The sequence below is a fragment of the Oxyura jamaicensis genome, chromosome 13 (assembly GCF_011077185.1).
Source record: "Oxyura jamaicensis isolate SHBP4307 breed ruddy duck chromosome 13, BPBGC_Ojam_1.0, whole genome shotgun sequence".
In the NCBI taxonomy this organism is placed as follows: domain Eukaryota; kingdom Metazoa; phylum Chordata; class Aves; order Anseriformes; family Anatidae; genus Oxyura; species Oxyura jamaicensis.
The window spans coordinates 11,412,726-11,429,644 of NC_048905.1; the positions used below are offsets into that span (position 1 = coordinate 11,412,726).

Consider the following 16,919-nt stretch of genomic DNA (forward strand, 5'->3'; position numbering starts at 1 on the left):
ATCTGGTCTTACAGTGGAAGACAGCTAGCCTTTCAGCTGAAGGTGGAACAGACAACCCAACAGGTCAGAAGGAAATAAGCTGCTGAAGACAAAGGCAAAACTTCAATTTAGGAGCAGAGCATCAGCTTGGTCTCCAGGCATGAGTTACCACTGGCTTTGTTCATAGGCTTATGTTGAAATCACCACCGGGCTTGTAATAAACTATCCAGATGAGAAAGTCCTCATAAAAAGTCCACCATAAAAATCGTAGCAATATTTAGATGGAGCTACACAGCTGCTTCACTTATTAAGAATGAAATACCCAAAATGAATCAGATTCAACGCAAACTTTCCTTACTGTAACTTAAGGATTTCTTAACTATTTAATTTTCAGATGACATCTTTTTTGTTTGGGTAGTGCAGTCTACTTATTTTTACATCCAAGAAGGATAGCATAGTGTTGTTTAAATGTATTCTTACCGGGTTTGAGAATGTAGAATTCAGAAACTGTTACTGTAATATTCTCCTCTGCTATGTCACCAAGCGAGGTGATGAGATTTTATTCAGAGTCTGTAGCCTAGCTGTTCTGTCGTGGACCAAACTTGAAGTTCACTGTGCTTTATTCATTAGCAAATTACACGAGATCTACAGAAGACCTTAACAATAAAAGAAGCTGCTAATGAAATTACAGAAATACTGAAATTAAAGTGTTATTGCATGAGACTGCCTATTTAAAAGGATAATGCTGCTAAACACAGTTATTTAAAGAACAAATTATGTGGTGTTTGTTTTGGTTTGGCACGGGAATAATTCAAGGTTAAAACTTGCTTCTTGCAAGACTTTGTTGCCACGCTAGGTAGTACTGTACAGCAACGGAGTCAGACCCTTTCCGCCATTGAAGAGACAGATTTTTCTTTAAAAGATGTAGGTTCTTTAGCACTGCTATTCAAACAAACAGCATTCGTGTTCAAACCATATGTATGATCAGCATATGTGTGTGTAATGCAGGAATCTTTTTCTTCCATGTTCAGGCTTTAAACGCATATTTGCACAATGGTGTCTCACTGGAAACTGTTAATGGTGGTAAAATGGAGAAAGTTTCTCATCTCAGCTTTTAGTATTTTAGTGTTCCCAGTTGTAAAATTAAAAAAGGAAAACAGAAGGTGCATAATCCAGTGATGTCCTTGGAGTAATAGTTAAAGGCATAATATTATGCACATAGGAGTCCCATGTATACATGATATTGTAATTGGTTTGAAATATACATTGAAAAAAAATTTAACTGTGTAACCAGGTTTCTTGTTCCTGCTGCTCAGTCCCTCAGCACAGTGGGCAGCTTCCCAGAGGTTTGAGAAGTGTTTCTAATTAGCCTTACCCTGTCCAATCCAATACCTTTATCATCACTATAAAGAAGCTGTTGTAATATAGCCTCTCTGTGACTTCTGTTTATCTGAGTTTTCATGAGATTAGACATGGCATTTCACAAATCTTCTGTGGATCCAATGTCCAGAATTGTACTTGTCCTCAGTGACACCACCCACATCAATAGCAACTGTAATCCTAACGGAGCTTTTAATGGAGTGGTCTGACTCTCGCCCCAGGGCATATTCAAGGCTTTTAAGTTTGAGACAGAAACACTGGCTAAGATCTGTAAGGCTTACTGATTCCTTAATATGTATTAAAGTAAGTTCCATTCTAAATGGATGGATATACTGTTCCTTCATTACATGTAATATATAAATACCTTCTTTTCTCATGGCACTCTTTGTTTTCTCTATTACAGGTTTCCTGTGCAAATGGTATTTAAATATTCCTGCATATTTAAGACTGATGCTCCTTCAGCATGGAATGTTAAATTTTAATTTGTGTCATTTGGAGGTCTGAAAATTTGTAAGATATAGCTATCTACTCCTATCCTGATGAACGTGATTATCTTGTTCAAAAGAACGTAACTTCCAGAATTTAGCAGTGAACTGTAGGCTTCCTTTATGAGCTGTGATTTCATGCACTTGAATGTGTTGGCAGGGTGATGAGGGAACAGAATTACACCAACCATGGAAAAAAAAACCTCTAGAAGATATGGGAAATCCTGGGGATGCAGATATCTAACTGTATGGAGCCCTTTTGGGAAGACTGTGGGCAGTGAGCTTTTTGCGTGTGACCTCCTAACCGAGATGTTGAATCAAGTGAACGAAGACAAAAATTGTAGTGCCTTTTCTTTAGCAGGATTTGCTGGAAGTGTATGTGCATCGTTATTATAAAATGTTTGTTATCTTGAGGGTTAATGTTACCGTTTGGTGGTTAATTTTAAAGTGTAGTTTAGGTGAGAAAACAGGTCTGATTCTCTGCATCTCACTTTTCAGGCTTGAATTCGTCCCCACTCTGAGGCTTCTTCCACTTATTACTGACTGTGTTCAGAGCCTTGTGTTTCCACATATATGTTTACGAAATATTCTTCATTCAAGGGGTATGAAACAGAGCCACCGTTTTTGGTGTGGAACCAGCAATTATTGATGTGGAATAAGAGTTTCAGGCACTACAAAACTTATAATCAGAAGCTCTTACTAGGATCAGCATAGTTAGCATCACTTACAAAATGCCGTACAAATACAATCTCACCTAACTGAGCTGTCTTCAGTTACAGCAGATGTGACTGAAGATAACACTTTGTGGCTCAAAACAAGGAAAGAACTCTACTTCAGAACAAACATTTAATTTTTAAATAGAAAACTGGGTAGAAATACAACCAAAATATTATTACTTAAATAAACAATGATTTTGTTTTCCTGGGGATAAAGAGATTTTTTTTTTCTTAGTCTGGAAAAAGAAAACTTCAGCATTTTTGTGACTTTTATGCAAAAACACTGATACTTTTACTAAGAGTAGAGTACACTTCTTCCTTGCAATACTTTCCTTCTGAGCATTCGTTGTTTCCTGTGTTACTATGAGGTAAGAAGCCTTCACAGAGTACCAAATACAGCTACTGGAGCTTTATACTGGAGTACGTTGAAATCAAGCATAAAGAAAGTTCTCTGCAGATACACTTAAACACTTACTGGAGTTTGTGTCTATATCATGGGTTATATTCCTTATCCACAGATATCAGGAAGGGGAGACCCCTCTACAATAAGCCTTTTGTCTGTCATCCTGGGGTGTGTACCTTCCCTCTGGCCTGCTCAAACACAGCCTCACATCCTCAAGCTATATTTCATTTACATGTGTCAATGAATATTGCTCAGAGGATAAGCTCAGGCCTGTAGTATTTTTATTGTTTTAGGACTGAAAGCTGAAGTGCTTATCAGACCCTTGCAAGCGTAAAGGTTGAAGCAGCAGATACTTATTTTTGATGGACCTCATTAGTTTCTCCATTCTCCTTAGTTTTATGAGGTCTGGTACAGAACTTCTTGTTCCTCTTGCTTGTCAGCTTACCATCCCTAACATCAGCTAAGCATTATTTTTATCTCAAATTAGACATTTGAAGTATGTGCAAAACTTTGTCTCGAACCTCACATCCCTTTCTTCTCTCCTTGCTTTTTTTCCCTGTGTTTAGCATACTGTAGAGTAAACCTGGATCAGGAGATAACAGTTTCATCTCAATTTACAAATCTCATAGTGTAACTTAACACAAAATTTGGAGTCATTTAGCAAGCTTTTGAAGCCTTTGGGAGTTGTTTTTTTTTTTTTCCTTTAGAAAATGCAGGCAAAACTTTTGCAAAGTGTTTTTTTAATGTTTTATCTATGGTATGTCTATTCACTTCTAAAGTATGTTAAAAGTGTATAAAACACATGCAAAACTTTCAACTATATTTGTCTATTTCTTTGAAGAAGTGTGTGTCTAACTCTGCAGTCAGATGATCAAAAATTTATAGCTCTTACCACTGGCTTTTCCCTGGCATTGTGCATTTATTCCTGTGGAGGCCTTCGGTCTCAGACCTGTGCTACCTATTCAGTGATGTAATCTTTTGTAGATGTAAACCTTTAAAGCTGATCATTCTCATGTAAGAAATTTTAAAACACTTTGCTTGGCCTCGTAAGGCTTGTTTCATAGAGGTGTGACAGTACTCTTGCCTTTTCTGAACTGGTTTTTGTAAGAAACAACACTGAAATAAAAGGGGTATAATAAAGAGTAAAAATGATCTGCTGACACCGCTCTATGGTTTAGATTTAAATATAACACACAAGCATAATAATTAAATCTATGGTTTAGACTTAAATATACCACACAAGCAGAAAAGAACGCAACAGCTTGTAAAGTTAATGTCAACCCACTTGTTTATTTGGTGGTATTTATTTTGGATGTGACTCTCAAACTCTCAAAATCCACTTTATGCATTCAGTATCTTCGTCCACACTAAAAGTTTTGTAAGCGTGCTTGGTACAAGCGTCCAGTTGTGCTTCAGTTACCACTGGGGTAAATCCGAGCGTAGCCTTGCAGGGTGTTTGAAACACTGGCCGCCGGGATGCTCCTGTCGCTTGTGCTTGTTGTGTATCCAGCCATCTGCTTGTGAAGCAGGCTGGGTCCATGCAATCCAGCACGATTCCCTGGAAGCTGCCCAGTATAAACTAATCAGCGAGCCCCCCCTGGTGTCTGAAAGTGTCCTCGGATATTAAATTTATATCAATCACAGGAAGTCTTGGCAATCGAGTTAGTCACTTTTTCCCTTCACATCTGGACATAAATTATTTTTTTTGTTGCAAAGGTCACAGGAATCATGGGTAGGGCATGGAATGAGGGCCATAGAAAACATGGGAAAGGAAGAATAAAACTATATTTCCACCTTTTTAGAAGTGGTTATTTTTAAGTGACCTGGAACGATGCCAAACTATACAACTTTTTTTTTTTTCTTGAAGTTTACATTTGTTGCTGAATTAAATGCGGCTTAAAGATGCTTTGTTTTGGAATGCTTTGTGCCTCCTACATCTCATCGTGACATTTATAAAAAAGCTTTCTCCTAGTTGCTGAGAACAATAACTTCACTGCAGAATGGCTTCAGGAGTTTATTTCCCTATTTAGTCGGTTTTAACTGCACTCTTTTCTTTTTTTGGCATTACTTAATTTCCCCCATTCCCCCTTTAAACCATGATGCTGCTTTAGCGGTGCAACACCGAGCACTTCCATAGCTAATGCTGGCTTTTTATTTTTATGGTAAGTTTGCATCATTCATGCCTTTTCCAGTCTTAATGCTTTACGAAATGAAGGAAATGCTTAACTTTATGCTCTCCCACCCACCCCCAGCTCCCCATCAAGTCTCAAACAAGCGCTTAAGGAGGGGTTATAAAAACAAACAGAACCTTTCCCTTCAGCTCGCTGCCTTTCCTTGCTTTGGACAAGGGAACCAGTGTGCTGAAAGCCTCACAGCTCTGAAGCCTGTGGCTTTGTGTTGTGTTGCTTTGTTTGTTTTGTTTTGTTTTTTTTTTTAAATCTTTTTAAAGTTCCATGTGTATGGGAAATAAAGGTGGTATTAGTTCACGTTTATGTGGATGGTAAAGAAAATGTCAAAACCAGAAGCTTGGGGCACGTTTACCATAAATGTAAAAACCCTAATCGCTGTTGTCCATACCTACTGCTGTTTTCCTGCACGCTTTTTTAAGTATAGGTGGGTTCTGTTAGCTTGCTGATTATTTATTCAGTCATGTAGCTTACATTCTCTTTAGACACGAAGTTGAATAAAATCATACATCAGAATCTGACAGCAGGAATTCTCATGCTGAGAATCCAAGATTGAGTCCAGGAATTTTATTCTGTTTTAACAATTACCTTCTGTGTCCCCTTTTGGACTTAGGGGATCTCTTCTTGTTTCTGCTCCCTGTTCGAAACCTTGGCTATCTTTATGCCAAATAAAATTCAATGGGCCAACTCCTACAAGGACAGAGGGATGGCTGTTAAGCATCTTCATTTTCTCTTCTAGTCCCTTCAGGTTCAGAGGAGTTCTTTAATAACATACACATTTTCAACGTAATATTATAAAATCATTTTATTCCTGCTACGGTTAATCAATTTGACTTTATAGGATAGTCTGCATATTGAGCAGTCATCGAGCAGCATTTTTTAGCTTCTGAAACCAGTTGCATGATGTGCTTAAACAATGAACTAAATTTTAAAATTTTGAGTCAATAGGTGTAAATGTAGCTTGGAACTTATTTCAGATAACGCTGCAAAGGGTGCAAGAAAAACAGAAGCTACTAGGTTTCCTTTTGGAAGCTTCGTTACTACCACGTTATTTCACAGTGCTAAATACATGTGAATAAGGATTCAGTTACCATGATGATAGATTATCCCATAGCTAGAATGCTGTTCCTCAAATATTCTCTGTATGAGTGACGTTTTAGGCAAATGCATTGGGCCTGCTCTCTCATTTCAACGTACAGGGAAAATCACTGTTACTGAATGCATTTGGACACTTCTAGGGGCACAGGGGATGTTGCTGGGATCATAGCTGAATGTTACCACTTAAAATATCAGATTCATTAAAAAAAGAATAACGCAGTTGTAATACAAAATTGTAATGTAACTTACATTTAGAAACAGGAAGCAGTTTTTAAAAATACATTCTTGTGAACTCATAGGGGTTGCTTGAACTCCTTGTAGTATTCGCATTGTTTTAATCATAACACAGGGTGCTCTGCAGACTTTCTTCCTTTATTTTCCCTTGAATAACTTTAAACTAGAAAACAGACTTTCTAGTGAATTTTATTTTCCTTACTTTAGTCTTCTGAAGCAAGGGGTGCTGGGTTGTTGGTTTCTTTAGTGGTAGTATTTTTAATAACACCTGTTTGGTACTGATATTTTTGAGTGTCATGTAGTGTTCATCATTCAAAAAACCTGCTGTTGACTGAGTTAGAAAGCTTCTTGCAAATAAACACGTTGTACAAAGCTGCAACTGAACCATCTCTAGTCAGGGAAGCTATCAGCTTTGGCTGTAGTAGTTCTGTTTGGATTTTAATTTGACCAAAAGCCATTTTTACTGGACTGAATCTAGCTGTAATGTAATCCATAGTTTCTCATCTGTATTCTTGAAGACTAATGGAATATTAAAACCTTAAAGATAACATAAATGTGTTGTATAGCGTCCTCAGGGTAACTTCTGCACTAAAGATGTTTTCTTTCCCACCCTGTAGAGGTATCTCATTAAGGTACCCACTAGTGTCATTATTAAGTTTTCATGTATTTCTCAGTTTTGATGCTAATCTTTGTGTGTGTTAATTTTTTTCTTTCTTTGCAGCACCAATGTGGTTATGAATTATTCAGAAATAGAGTCTAAGGTTCGAGAAGCAACCAATGATGATCCATGGGGACCTTCGGGGCAACTCATGGGAGAGATTGCCAAGTAAGTGATAATTTGAGTCAGTGATAAAGAAAGGTACATTTTATAGAGGAATGTGAAATTTCCTGCTAAATGAACTGTGCGTTATGCTGACTGATAATGCTGAAAAAGTTGCTGTAAATAAAGTCTTAAAAAAAAAAACAAAAAAACCTTTTTTAAAACGCCTCATAACATATTGGAAACTGTCAAGCAGAAGATGTAATCAAAGTATTTTTGAAATTCTTCACGTATGTAGCCTCATGATTCTCTCAACATATTTGACTTTTTCAGGGTGCTTATTTTCACTATGCTTTTTTTGTGATGCTCTAAATAACAGGTCATTCTCCTTTTTTGTATTTTTTTTTTTTTTCTGCCAAAATGAGTTTGGAAGTCATGTTTGACCAGTTGCTGTGGTTGTTAAGGTATTTTTCTTTAGAAAATAAGTTCTTTTACTGCTGCAGATTCTCTTAAGAGTATTTTTCTGTTGTAGTGCTGATATGTAAATTACTTCTATATGAGTAACAAACAGGGATAGTTTTTTCCCTTGTAATGCTGTCAAACTGGAATGGGTTTAGGTCAAGCCTGCCATCTACTGTCAGCCCCGAGTCTTAACAAGCTATTATGGCAAGCCACCAAGAATAAAATTTACTCCTTTTGTTTAATTTTTTTAGGGCTACATTTATGTACGAACAGTTTCCAGAACTTATGAACATGCTTTGGACTCGAATGCTGAAAGACAATAAAAAGAACTGGAGGAGAGTTTATAAGGTGTGTATTTACGTGAACTTAGAAGTGTGCAGGGCTTTGTATTGCTCTACAAAGGATGTAATGCTTGATGCCAGTGTAATGTTCTGATATAGTGTCTTGTTTAGATACTGCTGTATCACCTATTCCACTAACAACCTATAATTTCTTTCCTGACTCCTCCCTTAATGATGTTACTGAAATCAAAGATGTCTTTTAAGTACTGTATAAGGAAAAACATATCTGATTTTAGAAATGTTCTCAGATGCTGCTTAATAGAGCAATTATATTTTGCTGATAGTCTCATACTGGAGTAGCATTCACATTTTTAATCTACCCAAAATGTGTTGTTATATTGCTCCAAGAGAAGTAGATGTCAGTTTTTGAAGGAGCTCAAGAATAACTGAAATAAGATCAGAAACTAATCTTAATTTTATGACAAATACTGATTCTAAAAACTGTGGTTTTGCTTTGAGTGGACCAAATTTTCTTGCAGATCTTATCATATGAGCGTGTTATGTCCTACTTGCATTTTGGAAGTAAAACTGAAAATCATTTGCATTTTTCTTGTTTTTGGCTAATTAGCATGGCATGGAAACTTTTTGCTTAAGATAATCACGCTGCACTTAAAGTGGTGTTCAACGTTCACTGAATTATGCAAATATAACCTCATTTTTTAGAATTGATGTATTAGACCAGCTTATTTTGTTGATGCCAAAGTTGTAACAAGACAGAATTAATTCTAAAGCTTGTGCTTTTCACAGGTGCTTGATGTTTTGTATTCACAGTAATTGTTTTCCCTGAAGTACAATATAAATTAATATTTAATGCTATCGCACATAACTACTTAATGTTATAAAGACTGTGTGGAATTGCTTATCAGGTTGTGATAGGTTGAAATATAATGATAGTTTTAGCTGTAAAAGGCACTACTTGGGATAAAGTGCGTTATTTTTTTCCAGATAGAAATCCTAAATTTAAAAAACCGCAATTAAAGTACTTTTTAAACTTCATCTATCTTGTAACTTGCTTATATTTGTCCTGAAATGCAGTTTTATATATCCATTGCAACCTGCGTAAGACTTCTTGCTTTCGTAGGAGTTGCTTTTTGTTGAAAACTGATGGAAATTGTGCACAAGAGAGGGAAAAGAAAATGTGTCATTTCACAGGGTTAATTTTTTCTCTTAAGCTTCTGCTGCTGTGTTTTAAAACAATTAGTAGCTGATGAAGGCAACTACTTGTCATTTGGTAACAACAAATTATAGTTTACAAAATGCAGTTCTGATATCCTGAAGACCATTGTGGAGGGGGGATGTTTTTTCTAGGTGAACCCATAACAAGCATTTATTTAAGAGGGGAGAGTCTTATTACTTAATTTGGGGGTGTGGGGGCAGGTTTGGTTTTCTATTGCTTTTTTTAAAAAAAACGTAGAGCTTTTGTTCATGCAATCATAAGGTGCTTTGTATTTTTATAGTCTTTGCTGCTCCTAGCTTACCTCATAAGGAATGGATCAGAGCGTGTTGTTACAAGTGCCAGAGAACACATTTATGATTTGCGATCCCTGGAAAATTACCACTTTGTAGGTGAGCAATAGAAAAATCTTATAAGCAAATTAAAACAGTAGTTGGAGTTGTCAGTCACCTGAACCAGCTTAGAAGCTTCCCCAGTCTAATTAGAATGTGACTGTTGCCAGTTGTGTGAAGAGTGCAGAATCCAAGACGTGGGACCCTAGAGTATTAATTAGTGAAGACAAGAACTTGCAGAAAAGACTGGCTAATAACAACAGAACCAACACAACATGAGTGTTCGGGTTTATATTAAAATATGCACTAGAGACTGGTCCCCTGTGGTGTCCGTAAAGGAATAGCTTTAATCATATGGGAAGAAAAGGTTAGAGCTCCAAAACACACACATCTGTTTGAAGCTGGGTTTTTTTCCTCCCACCAAGTAATATTTACAGTGCAAAGGCAGCAAGGCCAGTGTGTGTTTTGAATGTGAAAAAGGCTGGGAAAGGAGAACGCTTAGCTTGTAGTACATCCCAACTGAAAGCACTTTTTCAAAAATTCAGTTTTGCAATAAGAGTGAGTTCATGCAATTAAAGTTGTAAAAGCTGTACCAAAAAGGCTTATGTTCTGGAGGGTTAAAATATTCAGTGGAAGATATAATCTCTATCTCAGTCTTCAAGCTTTTCAATGTTTCAACAGCAGTTAGACGTTTTCTAAATACGCCGTTCGTTGAAAACTGTCATTTATCTAGGGGTAAAAATTTGTGTTAAAACAAAATATATGGCCCCTTTAAAACAGAAACAGTGTACCTTGGTACCCGTAAGATCTTTCGCTTTGATTGCTCTGTTCATAATTGAAGTTTTCTTACCAGATTGTGATGCTCCATATTGCTGCCTCTGATTTATTTTCTTGTCCTCTTTCTGTTCCTGCCCATCCTCATACTCTATCCTGCATTATCTATACAGATGAAAATGGCAAAGACCAGGGTATAAATATACGCCAGAAGGTTAAAGAAATGGTTGAATTTGCTCAAGATGACGATCGACTTCGGGAAGAAAGGAAGAAAGCAAAGAAGAACAAAGACAAATACATTGGTGTTTCTTCAGACACTGTTGGAGGGTTCAGATACAGTGAGTACTAACTGGGCTTTGCTGGTCAAGAATTGACAACCGAGACTCTCAATGTAGCTTAGATATGCAGAAGAAAACCAGATAACTACTGCTGAATTTCTAAGGTGCTCCTTTAGATGTTTTTTCTTTATATTTCTTTAACTGTCAGTGTTGACAATGTTATCAGATAAAGCTTGTACTTCTTCTCCTTCTCCCCCCCCACCTACAAATCTAAATGAAGTACTTCAAAAATCATTTTTCCTTTGGCAGACTTTTCAGAATGTGGGTGGGTTTTCAGGTAAACAAAAAACGCAAGTAACATTGATGCACTGGTTTAGCCAGAACTTAGCTATTCGGTTTTTACCTTTAGGCAGAGCCTCACTGAGAAATGCATGCTGCTGTAGCAGAACTAGATAAACAGATGCCCTTGTAAGTCAGGGTTTCTTAATCTTTCTGTAATTAAAAAGAAAGTGATCTTTCCACCTCCCATAGAACAAGAATATTGATCCACCTATGCCTGCCAACCTCCTTTAGAATCACTGTTTAATTTGGGTTAGGGCTTTGGGGGCAGCAACACTGTTTCGGTGAAATAATGTAAATACCATGTCCCATTGGACTTTTTGGCTTCCCACGTCAAACTGTTTGAGTATTTGAAAGGTATCTGTGGATTATCTGTGTGGATTCTGATGTCTGTCAGGTCTGACTTCAAATATGTGCTGGAGCTTATATATCAGCAGTTTATCAATACAGTTGTCACTGTCCTGGTTTGTGTTTTTAAAACCTGCTTTGAATAGCAGTATAGGTCCCGTGTGCTTTCCAGAGCAGGGTTCCCAGAGGTAATACTGAATTTACTTTAAGCTCATGGCTAGATGTTGTACAGCAAACCTATGTGCAGGCTGGAAACTTGGTGCATAGTGCTCATCTCTGAATCCTAGAGAACTGTAGCTGCTGGTGAAGGGGTCATAGTTAACACCAGAAAGTTATTTCTAAACTTACCTTTAAAACAAATACTTACAAACATATTTAATTATCTATAGCATGGATCTGAGCTTGAAGGATCTGAGCTTGAACCTGTGTTTATGTTGATATATCCCAGCGTGTCATCCATGATCCAGCTATCAGTCCTGAAATGGTCGTGTTTGCTTTGGCCCAAGTGGATCCTTGGGTTATCTTATTAAGGGATGTTTCCCCAGGTCTCAGTGGCACAAAGCTCTGGTTTGCTAGAATCAGTAACTGCTTTGAAAGAAGGCTTTAGGATGAGATCTGAGTAGGAACTGTGTATGACTTAGACTTCACCTGCAACTCTTCAGTTCTGTGCATTTTTTTTCCCTTTTCACTTTGAGCCTTGGAAAATTAAAGGCTTACTCTCTCTTGCCTTTGACAGGTTACTTCCCCATGTTCCTCTATTCTCCCTTTTCCTCATATGCAGAGTAGATAGAACTCTCCATCACAATGGCAGGATATGTCTTTATTATATTGTTACAGGTTTTTGCGTACTTGCTTGGAACTCTACCGATTCTCTCTCTTTAGGAAATTCTTATGAGTCACTTCATCTGTACTTTTAAGTACGTGCCCCTCTGTTCTTTCTCTGAGCTTTTCTTTTGACTTACTCTGTTCAGAGTCGTGATCCATCCTCATATGCAGGGTAGATTTTTCTCCATGTGTTCTTAAAGTTATCATTCAAGTTTCTAAATTCAAAGGGCTCTCCCTCTCCTTTATTGTATTTTTGTGGTAAAGGATCTTTAATTTTCCCCTCATCTGTTGAGTGAAGTTCTTAAAAATCTTCCCAGCAGCACAAAACAAACTTTCTTCCCCTGGTCAGACTTCTAAGCTAAAAAATTATAGTTACTTAAGTAGAAAATGCTTGTATTTCTACAGTTCTCTTTAGTTCTTTTTGTCCTGATGAAAATATGGAGTTCTCAGTTTTAAGTCCTTTTTTTTAAAAGGACAAGAAAACCTTTAGTGGAATCTCCATTAAAATGCTGGAGAACCTGACATAGCTGAAATAAAGCCATTTCACTCTCCTGCAAAATTTAACAGGAGTGTATTTCTAACTATTTCTCCTTCTCCAATGATAGAGATCCCACGGAGTATCCAGCTGATTTCTAACAAGTGCTCTATGTAGAAAAAGTTTGTCCGTCTTTTATGGATCTAAACAAGATATCATTGGAGATCTGCATTTATCTCATTGATAAGAAAATACATCCTAGTATTTCTCAAATTCTGCACCTTGTAGTGCTGGAATCATCATTTTCTTTTTATTTCAAATGGCTTAATTAAATACATTTTAACATAACCTGAGATGCAATATAATTTTTATGTAATTTGAAGTATCAATTTTCTTATCTTTCTTTCTACTGTTCAGTTTTACCCAGCTTAAGTAATAAAATCTTATTAGTGTTTTACATTTTTCAATAGTAAAAACAAAAAAACATACCCTTGTTGCTTGGGTGTGATGGTCCAAAATATAAAAATGCTCATGTCTTAGTAATGTCTAGAAACTGAGCTATACTGGGTTGTTTTATACACCTATATTCTCTGCTGAAGGTCTAATGTAAGATCCCGAAGCGAAGTAAGATTCAAGCGTGCTGTGGTTGTACTAGTTAAGTCTTTGTTAGAATTAAGTGCTGTTTTTTCTTTTAAATTAAACTTGGGTTGTTTGAGTACGTTTAAACCCAAGCTTTAGCCTTAAAAAAAAAAAATCTTGATTGTACAGCAAATATACTGATTCTAAGTAAAACTGTCAGCTGTTTGCAAGCTCTCAGTATGGGGGTCTTGATTACTGGAATAGAAAAAGAATAAATGATGTCTAAATGTTCAGTAAAGATGTTCAGGGTACTCAGTGGCTGAAAAGGTGAGTTGCTTTACTGCTTCTTCCTTTTAAAAGAAGCTTTTATTTGTACACTGGGATGGAAAAGAAAGAGCAAAGCTATCATGCATTTCATGCTTGTCGTTCAATATTTTGGTGCTATGCTTTTATCTGTTCGTGAGTCTCAATGTATAAATGTTTATTTTACCTCTGAACACACACAGGTTAGCCAAGAATGAAATATCATGCATTAAATGACTGTTAGAAAGCTGGCATGCCCCATTTCTGATAAGTTGCTTATTTGTAGCCTGGGTTGATTGTACTTCTTGTGCCTCTCTGGCAGAATCCTACAGTATTCGGATGTGCTGTGTAGTGCATTAAGGTTGTGTGGCTGTCATAAAAGTCTTTGATTCTGCATTCCTGCCACTTAATGATTGGCATTACATGCTGTGCCTTGCTGTAATAGTGTTGATTCAGCACTATGGGAGCCTTCAGTTTGCTTTGAAAACCTGTGAGCTTTATGTTTGCAGGGGAGGGAGGCTTGAGAGTGATTCAGAAAACACTACGGGCATTTATTTGCTGTTACCTTTAGTATTTTTTATCTTAATGCCTTGCACAGGTGAAAGATATGATCCTGAGCCCAAGTCAAAGTGGGATGAAGAATGGGATAAAAAACCTGCATTTCCGTTCAGTGATAAGTTAGGTGAGCTAAGCGACAAAATTGGAAGCACGATCGATGATACCATCAGCAAGTTCCGAAGGAAAGATAGAGAGGAGTCTCCAGAAAGGTGCAGGTACTAGAGTCATTTTAACATGGATTTATTCTGTGAAATTGTTATTATAAAGCTCCTTGACACCGCTGATTATTAGTTACAATCTGCTGCCATTCTTCATGTGGAAACTTGTGTGGGGTCAATACTTGCTTGTCTTAGGAAGCTCTTGCTGGCCTCTGGGAATCACACAGCTCTGTTGATAGTTAACTGCTGTTGGCTGCCTTCCATTATAGCCCATAGCTTAGATGCCTGCTGGCAAAGCAGGGAATTTGGCTGAAGTTTCTTAATCTTTTACTTGTCTCAGCATTTCAGTGGTCTTCCTTGAGCCAGCATACCTGAAGCTGCCATTTAATGCTACAATTACTCTGAATGCTGAAGTGCTAAAGGAGGAGATGATGATAATAATAATAATTTGCTTAGGTCTGTCTTGACATGCATCTTTCCTGAGCCCATCTCAGGAAGAACAGACTGCAGGTGACTTACTTGAATTACATTTAAAAAATAAATTTTAAAAAATGAACCTTCTTAAGAACCTTGTATTTTACATATGGCCACTAAAGGTTTTGAAGTAAGAAGGAAAACCTACCCTGCTTTGCCTGCAGAAAGAGCTTTTAAGGCATCACTCTTCAACAGGTACATTGAATTTTATTATCTGGAGTTCAAATCCGTGCTTAAGAGTCTGAAATTGCTGCAGAGGAAGTGCTTAAGCATATTGAAATAATCCCCTTTGGGAAACATTTTAATTTAAATTTGCAATGAGAATTTAGAGATATTTTTAACAGGAATATGTTCAAATTTCTATGCGTTTATATACGCAGACATACATATGTGTATGTTACAAAACTTGAGCAATTTTGTAGGAAAATAAAAATAGTTACAAAGGTAGCATTTCCAAGAAGGCAGCATGGCCTTCTTACCAGGACGTTAATAAATAATGAAGCTGGTATTCTTTGCATGCATCTGGGTTCCCTCTTAGAATTTACTATCAATAGACTACAAAGAAGGGATCAGAAGTACACAATTTCAGACTTAACCATGATGTATCACGATGTACTTCTCTGTCCTTACCTTTGAAAAGTGCCATAATGCCTGTACAGCTGACTATGCGTGGTTCACGTAGACAATGTGCAGTGAACTTTTTGATCTTGATACTTTTGCTTTATTTCTGAATGACCTGTGGAGATAGAAAGCCTTGCACCTTCCAGTGTTTCAGACAGTCCTTTTTGCAGTCTCTTCACTAGGAAGGGTGACTGAATGGTGATACTTGTTCATCTGGCAAATGTGCTGTTGTTATGTTCTGTTGTTTCTAGCTTTATAGCTTTATAAATCATTTTCTTTAGCACTGTAAAACCGATAAAGGTCTTGAAGCACGAAATACGAATCTGACTTGCACATCTTCAAGATGGTTAATGGAATTCAGATGGCACAACCTTTACCTCCAATATACACACTAGAAATACTTGGCCCAAGTTCTGGCTTTCTGACTACTTGCAAAGCTGGCAGTTTCCATGGAAGAAAAAAAAACGCTTGAAGTAACTAAGAACTTAACTTGTGATATAACTGGCTTGAGTTCATAGAAGATTTTGGTGAAATTGCTGTTCACGTAGCTAACTGGAGTAAACTAGTCTACGTTTTCCTTTGGTTTCTGGAAGTTGCAATGATGTACTTCATTTGTAGCTCTTAATTATTTGAAACTGAGTATCGTAATGTTTGGCCTGCATTCTGGCGCATATATATATAATTTCTTTTCTCCAAAGCTTTTAGACATTTAGTGTGTCTTAGCACACGCAAAAGAAGATCACTAAAGACTCACCCGTTTCCATTCTTACGTTGATCAGACTTCAGTTATCAATCACTTGTCAACCTACAGAATCTGTTCGTGGACCAGGCAGACTCTGTAGTGATGACGAGAATTACATTGCAGGAGGCTGCAATAGACTTAGTTGTGATGACCTGATCTTAGATGTGTTCAACACGTTTCAAAGGCAACGTTGATTCTGAAAGCCTTGGAGGAATATAGATGGTGTGCTAACATGAAAATCAGCTTTGCTTGGCAGCTTGTATTAAATCCTGATGTCATAATTGAAAAGTGAGGTTAGTTTCCCATCTTATTTATTTTGCATATAGCATATGTGCAGAAATCCAGAACTGGAACAGCAGTAGCCTGCTGTTGCAAGCCAAGGTTGAAGTGCGTTGGAAGTAGGAGCTTAGAAGATGCTGTTTGAGTTCACTTATCTGTATATACTGGTTCAAGCAAATTCCAGTAGTCACTAGGTTGGCCTGCAGCTAAGATTTTAAAAACGTTGAGCATTTACCTTGGCTAATGGTAATGAATTGAGCCATCCCCAGTGGTGAGAATGAAGTATGCATAGAGGAAGTAAGATGCCTACAGTGTATTCCGAAAAGCACACTATTGTTAACTGAGAACAAAGGCTACCCTCCAGAGTATATTGCAGTTACTGTCATATTCCCACTGACAAAGGGACAGCCTTTCTTAAATTTTGCAGTTTTTGTATTCTAATGCATTATTAAAGTATAAAAACCTTCTACTTTGAGCTGTGTTGCTAAGGGAATTACTATTTCAAAATACTTTTCAATATATTTAAGCTTTCTCTACAGCAATTTTCACTGTTGTGTACAAATCTTATCCTGATGATTACAAGCAACATGACTTGTTGAAGGAGCAATTGGTTTGC

The 16,919-nt window shown here is 37.1% G+C and overlaps 1 protein-coding gene across 1 annotated transcript in view; it reads left to right on the top strand.

The window, feature by feature from the left end:
* Positions 1-16,919, top strand: part of CLINT1 (clathrin interactor 1) — a 48,264-nt gene that overhangs the window by 17,725 nt on the left and 13,620 nt on the right. Inside the window, exons 2-6 of the mRNA XM_035338298.1 lie at positions 7,203-7,307; positions 7,955-8,051; positions 9,502-9,610; positions 10,498-10,662; positions 14,070-14,244. Of these exons, the coding sequence (XP_035194189.1) occupies positions 7,203-7,307; positions 7,955-8,051; positions 9,502-9,610; positions 10,498-10,662; positions 14,070-14,244 (651 nt within the window). The remainder of the gene's footprint in view (positions 1-7,202; positions 7,308-7,954; positions 8,052-9,501; positions 9,611-10,497; positions 10,663-14,069; positions 14,245-16,919) is intronic.